At 35.0% G+C, this 11203-nt stretch overlaps 1 protein-coding gene across 1 annotated transcript in view; it reads right to left on the minus strand.

Annotated features, from left to right (window-relative positions):
- Positions 1–895: 895 nt before the first annotated feature.
- Positions 896–11203, minus strand: part of LOC135199047 (dnaJ homolog subfamily C member 7-like) — a 20428-nt gene continuing 10120 nt past the window's right edge. Inside the window, exon 2 of the mRNA XM_064226963.1 lies at positions 896–900. Within this exon, the coding sequence (XP_064083033.1) occupies positions 896–900 (5 nt within the window). The remainder of the gene's footprint in view (positions 901–11203) is intronic.

The following is an 11203-nucleotide window of genomic DNA, read 5'->3' on the forward strand; positions in this document are numbered from 1 at the left end:
TCTCCTTTCACTACTGTTCTTAGGATGACATCGATGTCTAGAACCTTTGCAACCATCATTTGCCTTCGAGATGCAAATTTTCATATAATTTGGGACCACTGCAAACATTTTTGCCCGATGGTCACGGAATTGTTTGCGTTCATTTGTGTATATTTGTGTGTTTATATATGACATGAAGTTGTTTTTGCGGAAACAAAGCTCGCTTAGCAGTTTTATTCAACAACTGGATATGTGAGAGTAGTTGGTGATCTCCGTTGCTTCTATCTTTGGAAATTCTTCGGATTTAGTCACGATTTGTCCGAAAGAGATTAGGTCAGGTACCACTAGGCTCAGGCAACAGATAGCCCGTCCCTCTCTCTCTCTCTCTCTCTCTCTCTCTCTCTCTCTCTCTCTCTCTCTCTCTCTCTCAGCTGGAAAAGTAATCGGAAAACCACAATAAAGCAAGTCCAGAGTGTTTTCCATTGTGTGTGTCCCCTGAATGACATAAACTGAGGGATGATGGCAGGTCATACCACTCACAACTGCCACATTGACAGCACTAGCCCCCCCCCCCCCCCCCCCCCCGTGGCTCTTATTTTTATTTGGTTGTTGTTGTCGTCGTCGTCATAAAGATGTGCACGCATACCCACTCAGTATATCCATCACGACTCCAAAGAAGAGGAGGAAAAGACCTACAGGTGATTCATGATGTCATCCAGCCTCAAGTTCAAAAGCATCTGTCCTCTGTATATTGTCCTTACTGCTGTTCTTGCTCCCTTTGTATGTATCTTCTTCTTCTTTTTCTTCTTCTTCTTGAGTTCACTCGTGGAAATGCTCTTCGGTGGACATGATCTGCTTTGGCACTGCTCATAGAATACTTTATTTATCCGGCAATATTTGTTATGTTCTTCGGGACTTAACCTGTGGAAATGTGATATGGTTACTTTTTATATTGATAACAATTAAGTGAAGCTATCTGGGTTGAGTTTTTCTATAAATGCTTATAGTCGCTAAGTCATTTTCGATTCAGATATGAAAGGAATAATGTTTCAACGTAGGTTATTTATTTTGTGTTTATTTTAGAAACGTGTATTTCTAGGGGATAAATGCAGTGTTCATCAAACCGAAGAACGAAGTGCGAAGACATCCCAACATTAACCTGACTCACCTTAAGTTAATCTCATTAGTTTTTTCCAATTACTGCCTTCAGTCTCTGTGCACCATCTGCCTGCCTGTCTGTCTGTCTGTGTGTCTGTTTCTGTGGCTATCTGCTCTGGAATTCCTTAAAGAAAGACAAACAAAGCATTTTTCTCCCTCACCAGGCAAGGTTTTTTGGGCCCTTTTCCTGACAGAAAAAAAGGCTGGACATTTTTTGTTTTTTTAGTTGAACTCACTCTCTGAAACTTAGTTATTTATGACACTTTTCTGTTCTTTATTTTTCCATCCTGAAGCGACGCGAGAGGCCTCTTCATCCCTATTGCATGGGTTCCTCCTCCTCCTCCCCCTCCTCCTCCTTTCCATACCATTTCATTCCATTTTCCAAGACTGTTAAAATGAGCAGTCTCTTTTCATTCACTGTGAAACTTTGGCGCTGTCTCCCTGGCAGCGCCGTTGAATGTTGGCGCTCGCTTATGATAGGGGGAGAGAGAGAGAGAGAGAGAGAGAGAGAGAGGGGGGGGGGGGGCGCGCGATTCAATGAACCTTTTGATGATACTGTTTCAAAAGCTCTTTGCTTCTTTTGTCCAAGTCGTTTGTTGCTGACCATTAAGTTACGGCTTTATCGTTCGTCTGTCTGTCTCTTTGCCTAGCTGACTGGTTTCTTCTTCTTCTTCTTCGTCTTCTTCTTCTTCTTCAGGATTAGAGAAGGGAAGACTGGTCCCATGTATGGATATTTATGACATATAGTAGTTACGTAAGAGGCTCCAAAGGATGTAATGGTGCAAAGAGAGACTCTCGAAGCCTGGGACTTCAATAAGAGCTTCGGTGTGCTAGAGACTGAACCCAATCAATCACGAACTCTGTCAAAAAATAATTAAACAGAATTTCTAGTGTCGTTAATTTTGAATTTCATTGAAAAATGAATATTTGAGTAGCCTAGAGAAAATTTATTTTTACTGAAAAGTTAATACGTCCTTATTAGAATCTGTCCTCTGATTGGTCACTGTGATACACCGGCATTGTGCCTAAATTCTTTCTGAAGGAATTCCAAGTTTTCCTCCCGCGGATAATTAGCTCGTGCGAATCCTTCCTCTTTCGGTCTTTGCTGATCTTAGTGGTGATTCTCTCTCTCTCTCTCTCTCTCTCTCTCTCTCTCTCTCTCTCTCTCTCTCTCTCTCCACAGACATCTAGTGAAGAAAAAAAAGTTTGTTCCCCAGAATATTGAATATAATGTACTGTTCCATAATTTTTGTATTCTCTCTCTCTCAGACACAAAATGAATAATTATGATGAAGGAAGATCAAATATTATGGAAAAGTTGGATTTTTTAATGTCAGAATTTCTGGAAATGAAAAAAAGAACAACATACCAGAACAGGAAAGAGACATGGGAAAATCCTTATTACTACCAATATTAAATGAAGGAGAAAACACGCAAACCATCATAGTGATGAATGCGCAGGGTTTAGTTACGAGTAACTCAAAAAGAAAAATAGAGTACTTAGAAGAACTAACCCAAAATGAAAAGAAAATAGATATAATGAATATAAGTGAAACCTGGTATTCCCAAGAGACTGGGAATGATGATCAAATAAAAGGGTTCCAAACTTATAGATCAGATAGAAAAAATAGGAATCAAGGGGGAACCGCAATATATGGGAAAGACAAAAAACAAGGAAAAATATATGAGAAATATAGTAACTCAGAATGTGAAACAATAGCGGTAGAAATTTGAATCTGAAAAATGATGAACATAGTAATATATAGACCTCCTAATACTAAAAGAGTTGACTTAATAATTGAAAAAATTGGATAGATATATGTAGAAATCACAAGGACTGGACTATTCTCCTATGGTGACTTCAACTTTCCTTTCGTTAGAATGGAAAGAACGAATAGGAGACTGTGGTTGACTATACATATAAAAAAAGAGAGTAATAGTAGTGCAGAAGATAAGAGGCAATTTGAAAAGCTATTAGATATGCTACTAGAATACAACATTCAACAAAATAAATCACCTGCCAACAAGAAAGGAAAATACTTTAGACCTAGTATTTGTGAACGAGATGAATTATGTTAAAGAAATAATAGTTTATAATGCGAGTATTTCAGATCATAATGTCATAGAATTAACATTTCATTCCAAAGCAAGTGAAAATAGAGATAAGCAAGAAATGAAAAAGTGGGAAGGATATGGAAAATACAACTTCTACAGTAAAAATATAAATGGTCAGAAATTAATGAAGAATTAAAACAAAGATTGGGATAACATTTTCGTAAGTGATGACATAAGGGTAAATACGGAGATATTATATATATGGAGAAAATAGTGGATAAATATATACCGAAGAAGAAAAGTAAAACATCATTCATGCATACCAAGAGACAGAAGGATCTTGTTCCAGAAAATCAGAAAGTGGAAAAAGGTCTTGCAAAAGAAAAAAATGCATGGAAAGTTATAGAACTAAAAAGTAAGATAGAAAATGCAGAACAAAAGATATACAATCAAAAGAAAATGAAAACGGGACTTGGAAGAAAAAAACCCTATTAAATATCAAGCAAAACCCCAAACAAATATTATACTCATATGCGAAGAAGATGAATAAAAGAAGAATAGAAATAGGCCCTCTGAGAATTGAAGGGAGATTAACGAATGAAAAAAAGGAAATTTGCAACATACTGGCAGAACGATATAAGAGAGAATTCACCCTAGAATAGATAATGAAGATAATGATATAGAAGTAAGGGACGAAAATAGTGAATATTTAGCTGACATAGAAATTAATGAAGCTGATATTGTGCAGGCAATTAATGAAATTAAAAATGGAGCTGCTGCAGGGCCGGATGGAGTCCCTGCTATTTTGTTAAAGAAAGAAGTTCATTCTATCGCAAAGCCACTTGCAATATTATTAAGACAAAGTGTAGATACAGGCAAGATTTATGATGAGCACAAATTAGCATATATCACCCCTACTTTCAAAAGTGGATCAAGACTAGAGGCAAGTAATTATAGGCCTGTGAGTCTAACATCACATATTATGAAAGTGTATGAAAGGGTAATGAAGAAAAATATTATGAAACATTTAATAAAAAATAATTTGTTTAATATAGGACAACACGGTTTCGTACCCGGAAAAAGTACACAAACCCAAACTGTTAGTCCACCGTGAGAAAATATTCAAAAATATGAAAGCGGAAATGAAACAGAGTGGTTTATCTAGACTTTGCAAAAGCTTTTGACAAAGTAGACCATAATATATTAGCAAAGAAAATTAGAAAAACACAATATCGTAGATAAAGTAGGAAGATGGTTAAAAGAATTTTTACACACAGAAAACAGATAGTTATTGCAAACGATGAGAAATCGGATGAAACCAAGGTAATATCCGGTGTGCCACAAGGTACGGTGCTAGCTGCAATATTGTTTGTTATTATGATGAAGACATAGACAGTAATGTTAAGGATCGGTAGTGAGTAGTTTCGCTGATGACACAAGAATAAGTAGAGAAAATTACTTGTGATGAAGATAGGAACGCTCTACAAAGAGACCTTAACAAAGTATATGGTTGGGCAGAGGTAAATAGGATGGTATTTAACTCTGATAAATTTGAATCAATAAATTATGGAGACAGAGAAGAAAGCTATATGCATATAGGGGACCTAATAATGAGGACAATCACAAATAAGGAAGCAGTTAAAGACCTTGGTGTGATGATGAATAGGAACATGTTATGCAATGATCAAATAGCCATTCGTTGGCAAAATGTAAAGCAAAAATGGGAATGTTGTTACGGAACTTCAAAACAAGAAAAGCTGAACACATGATTATGCTTTATAAAACATATGTTCGTAGTCCAACTTGAATATTGCAATATGATATGGTACCACACTATCAAAAGGATATTGCCAAATAGAGAGTGTACAAAAGGTCCTTTACAGCTAGAATAGAGAAGTTAAGGACCTAGACTACTGGGAAAGACTACAATCCTTAAAATTATATAGTCTAGAAAGGAGAAGAGAACGCTACATGATTAACAGGCATGGAAACAGATAGAAGGAATAACAGAAAATATCATGGAACTAAAAATATCAGAAAGAGCAAGCAGAGGTAGATTAATAGTGCCCAAAACTATACCAGGAAAAATAAGGAAAGCACACAGAACATTAATCCACTACGCACCAGCATCGATAATGCAGCGTCTATTCAATGCGTTGCCAGCTCATCTGAGGAATATATCAGGAGTGAGCGTAGATGTGTTTAAGAATAAGCTCGACAAATATCTAAAACTGCATCCCAGACATTCCAAGATTGGAAGATGCAAAATATACCGGAAGATGTACTAGCAACTCTCTGGTAGTTAGAGGCGCCTCACACTGAGGGACCTGGGGCAACCCGAACGAACTGTAAGGTAAGGTAAGGTCTCTCTCTCCTTTGATTTGAGCTCTTCCTTCTCCGTGGAAAGGACTTTGGCGTCCTTTTAAGTGTTTGATAAGGATCAGTTGCTATCTGCAATCGATACATAAAGACAGACATAAAAATCTTATCGAGGATTATCAAGTATTCGGGCATTTGTAATGTTTTAAACCGAGGTGAGGTGCTTGTTATTGTCGGGTTAAAAGGAATTGGTATGCTCTATATTGTACACCTATATATATATATATATATATATATATATATATATATATATATATATATATATATATATATATATATACTATATATATATATATATATATATATATATATATATATATATATATAACTATATATATATAATATATATATATATATTATATGTATATATATATATATATATATATATATATATAGATATATATATATATATATATATATATATATAAAATAATATAATATTATAATATATAATCTTCAGTATATTTGCAGAGAATATCATCGACAAATGTGCAAAAGTGGGAATAGTGGAGTGGGGTAGATAGGTGGGTGGGTGGACGGGTGACCAAAATTCAATACTTGATCATTTTAGCGTCATTGTTGAACGAGCCAGTGCAGTTTCCTCTCGGCCTAAGCGTCCTAAACGACCATTTTTGACGCTGGAAATTGCGTTGCAATTGAACCATTGCAACCAGTCATGCGGTCGTGATTGCTTCACTTTTGTGACTCTTTCTTTCATTTCCGGATTTCAATTAAATCTGCAAAAGTTCATTCGTCCTGTCTACACAAAGTACAGCGGTGTTGATTGGGTGGGCCTTTCTCGCAGTTTTCTATGGTTTTTGCGCGTGGTCTGGAGAGGCTGTTTTCTCCTCTTTTTGTTTTAGAATTGAAATCGAAAATTGTTTAGTGTCACAACATAACTTTGAATTTGGTTTTGCATTTGCGGTTATGCCGGTAATGATTAATAAGTTATATATGTAGATATATGTATATATATATATATATATAGGGTATATATATATATATATATCTATATATATATATATATATATATATATATATATATATATATATATATATATTATATATAAGCTACAAATTTCCTTTAATATCAAATTCACTCTACCTCGGAATTGCTATTAAAGGAACATTTGTAGTTAACGCATATATATGAATCATGGGGATGTGATAGAATTCACACAAACACGTATATATATATATATATATATATATATATATATATCTATATAACTATATATACATATATTATTTACCAAATGTACTGTTAACTTCTCATAAGACTGATCATAGCATCCATCTTTGAGAAAGAGAGAGAGAGAGAGAGAGAGAGAGAGAGAGAGAGAGAGAGAGAGAGATATAGATAGATAGATTGTCAGACTCGGAAAAGCACTTGTCACAGGATGATCAATTTCTCTCCTAAGAAGGAAAGTTTGAATGAAATAGTCATAAGTAATCGCTAGTTGAGTGATATGATGAATGGGAGGCGTTGTCGCTTTGCCTTGATTTTATGTCTTTGTGTGATGATGATGCCTGGCTCAGTCTTCTAAAATATACTTAGGACCTGGATGTCGGTTTACATTAAAAGAGAAAAGTTGCGTCCAAAAGATATAGGTGAATTAGTACCTTAGATACATGAGGGTGCTAGGCGATATTCTCTCTCTCTCTCTCTCTCTCTCTCTCTCTCTCTCTCTCTCTCTCTCTCTCTCTCTCTCCTTGTTTTTGAGTGACAGGGTAGAGGCCATTTCCAGTTTTCCTCTTATCCTAGTTATTTTTTGAGGAGAGACAACTGTTGGACAATAATGAGAGCAAAAAATAACAAGGTAAATGGTACAACAGAATAATTTATGTAATGTAATATATCATTTTTTCTAATGGTATTTTTTCTTTTATTGCAGGTACGTTTTCTTTCCAGTTGAATCGTGGCATAAGGTAACGTACTTGGGAAGACTAAAATGCATATGTATATATTTGTATGTGTGTGGTGTCTTGAATGGGTTTTGTTGTGAATTAAATATTAAGCCTTGCTACAACATGTCCACCACAACGCCCACACAGAAGGATATTGAGTAAGAATGAAGCGCTTTTGACTTCCCTTGAGTTAGTAAACTGTCTAATGCTTTAAGGTCGCAATGAAACCAGCCAAATAAATCTTAATTTGTTTATTTACACAAAATTGAATATCCTGAGACAACGGAACGGCAGATAGGCCACGTGGATAGGGCACAGAGTATTGTGTTCAATTATTCCATTATTTACAGTAACATGAGAGACTGGCCGAATTCACACTCGATGGGGCTAGTTTCCGAAAGTTTGATGATATCTTCCAAGGTCATGAATGGGGCGCTTAGCAAGGATGCAGGAAGGCACGGAGCCGGCATTTGGAAATCTGGAAATGAATTCCAGGTTACACACAACATAAAACAAAGACTCCTCGCTCAACATTTATGACTAATGCACTATGGAGGGAAATTTACTCTTAAATCACACACAATGCTGATAATATGGGGAGAGATCTAATGCTTAAGTTGAAATGAATGGCTTAATGAAGATCTTGATTGATCTTGGGCAAGTCACAAGGGGAGCAGGTGCTTACGAGGGTTGACAAAAGGATGTTCGTTAGAGAATTGAGGAAAATGAAATTTGAAAAGGAGAATAGCAAGATTCGTCTTGGAGAGAGAGAGAGAGAGAGAGAGAGGGGCTGGTTGAAATTTGCAACTTCTAGACGTACCTTAGTTGGCTTGCGCATGGAGCTTGATGTCTGATGAGGGCTCCAACCAGCGATGAGAGACAAAGGGCTGGAACACGTCAGCTGCGGACACGTCTGACCGCTATGGGACCTAGGAGCGACAAATGCTGAGTCAGGGCATTCGTGGGGGACCTGGGATCAAGCGCGGCTGCGGCATTGTCTGGAAAGATGCAAAAACAGTCAGCACAAAGTTGTGGGAGAAGAGGTCTTAAAGCTAAGACGACCTAAGGCCCACCCAGCAGCCCATATAACCCCTGTGACCTGCCCTTCTTATCCTACACTAGGTCTCTAGTATTGAACGGCTTTATACCCCCACCTTTGGGGAAGAACAGAAATGCCGATCCCACAAGTCGTAAAAGTGGGGGTAAAATGGCTGCTGCTCTTAGCTAACTGAAAAATTTCAATTTCTGGAGAGGCGAGCGAGGGTTCGGTAAAAATGTAAATATAAAATATAAATTAATAATATATTATATATTATTATAATAATCTATTATATTATTGATTTATATATATATAATAATATATTCTTATTATATATATTATATATTGTTTGGTATTATATTATTTATATGTATATATATAATATAGATATATATATTATATAATATATTATATATAATATATATAATATTATATTTATTATATATATATTATATATTATTATATTAATGTATATTAATGTTTATATATATTATATATATTATAATTGTATTATATATTATTATAATTATATAATTATTATATATTATATTATAATATCTATATATATATATATATAATTATATATATTGTAATATCATCTTAAATTATTTCTATGGTTTCTCTTAACGTAAGTTAAATTTTTTTTTTTTTGTTTGTCTTTCAAGTCTCGAGAAACTGCTTGTTGATTCTTTTCGTTCCCCTCAAGGTTTTGTTTTTGTTGTTATTTAGTTTTATTTATCCGCTCGTTTCCCTCTTTTCATGTTTCAACGAGTGGAGGATCGTCTTCAGTAATTGCCTCTTTCGCCTGATGGTTTTACGCTGTTATTTTCTCGTCAACCCTACTTGATGTGGGAGAGGTTTTCATCATGCGAAGGTTAATCGTCACGGTTCCCCGAAGGGAGGTTCAGCATCACCTATTTATGCCGCACTCTTCCTCACTTTTCTGCAACATTGCCTTCTGGCCACGGACAGGACATTGAGACGCTCGCTTTCACTTGTATAAAAACGCCAGGCTGCTGTTGGTAGTGAGGGTTTGTCCCGTGCCCTCTGGGGCGAGTTTGTCTGTCTGTGGGCTTTCATTATTTTTGCCCCGTATGACCAAGGCATCGACGACGACGAGGGCACTGCTGTATCCTCTGGGAATCGTCAGGAGGCCTTCTGAGGCCGGAGAAGGGTGAGCATCCCCTTTTGCCCTTATATACTTTCCCCTTTACGTGAGAGCCTTGTAGACGGTTTTCTTCGATTGAAGCAGTTTCAGTGAGATTTCGATATAATTTGATGAACAATTAATTACGTATCGATTGGATGAACTAAGGTGTATCCTAATTATTTTTTTTTTAATTATTAGTGTTAAGGAAAAGTCAGTTATTGGTATTAAGTTTCTTGGCTTTTTCTCCACCTAACGTGTACACGTGAGTGAGTGTTGATTTCGTTCTTCTACTGTGACATTTCTCTCTTACTCTGCGGTATAATAGTTAGGTGGGAGTTTGAGGTATGTGAGGACATTTATTGTGTATGCTTGGGTGCTTATTTTTCTAGTTCCTCAAGCAGGTTTTCGAGGACATTTCTTTGAATTTTATTTGTGAATAAATAAGTGTAAAATTTAGACATTTTCTTTTTTTTTGTCTCCCCCTTTGAGTGTTTAGTTACCTGAAGTCTTGTGTATAGTAAATCTTTGTCTGGACTGGCCATTGATTTATTGAACGGAGGACCTGTTTTAAAAATAGAGTAATAACAATAATTTATTGTCTCTTAAAGAAAGTTCATAACAATATACATATACATACATATATATATATATATATATATATATATATATATATACTATATATATATATATACATATATACATATTGTTACGAAGTGCCAAGTATCTGGTTACCATGCATCAAATATTACCTCACCAAAAGCCAGACACCTGAACCCTCATAACACGTTTAAACGACTGAATACTCTAAAGGCAACAGTGATCCTTAACACTTACCAGTATTGCAGTAAAGATCGAGGAACTAAGTTTCATCAAAAACAGCGTGTGAGGTAATTTTGTAAGTATTAAATTAAATCAAAGGGCATCACTCCATCAACAACTTTAAAAGTCTAAGTATTTCCCTGATTTCAGAAGTCTAAGTACTTCCCTGGTTCTAAGTCACTTCAAGTAAATTGAAGGAAAGCAAATCAATTACCACTCTATGTTTCTTCCTATCATCAATATAATCATAATCATATATACTTATACTGGTGTAAGATAAAGAAAACACTTATAAAAATTTTAAATACAAAAATTTATTATTAAATTCAAAATTTATAAGTGAAATTCACAATATCAGGGAAAATTACTGTTACTTGAAAACAAAGTAAAGTTTAATTAATTCTTTAATCAAATTAAGTAAAATTAAATCAAAATTAATTTATCCCAAAATTCAAGAAAATTAATTCAATCAAAATTCAAAAGTGTTAGGCAATAATTGAAATCAGAAATTAATTCACAAGTACTAAACAACAACAAAACTTGAAAAGAATTCTAAGTAAATGCAAATCAATTCACAAGTGTTAAATTTAATTAAATGTGCAATGATAAAGCAATGAAAATAACTAAGTCAATTAAATTGTGAATGCAAATGAAAATATAAAATAAAAAGACACACTTCAATAAGAAAATGCACAAGTGCACAAACAGTGGAACAA

This window comes from Macrobrachium nipponense, chromosome 25, assembly GCF_015104395.2.
Source record: "Macrobrachium nipponense isolate FS-2020 chromosome 25, ASM1510439v2, whole genome shotgun sequence".
NCBI classification, from domain to species: Eukaryota; Metazoa; Arthropoda; class Malacostraca; order Decapoda; family Palaemonidae; genus Macrobrachium; species Macrobrachium nipponense.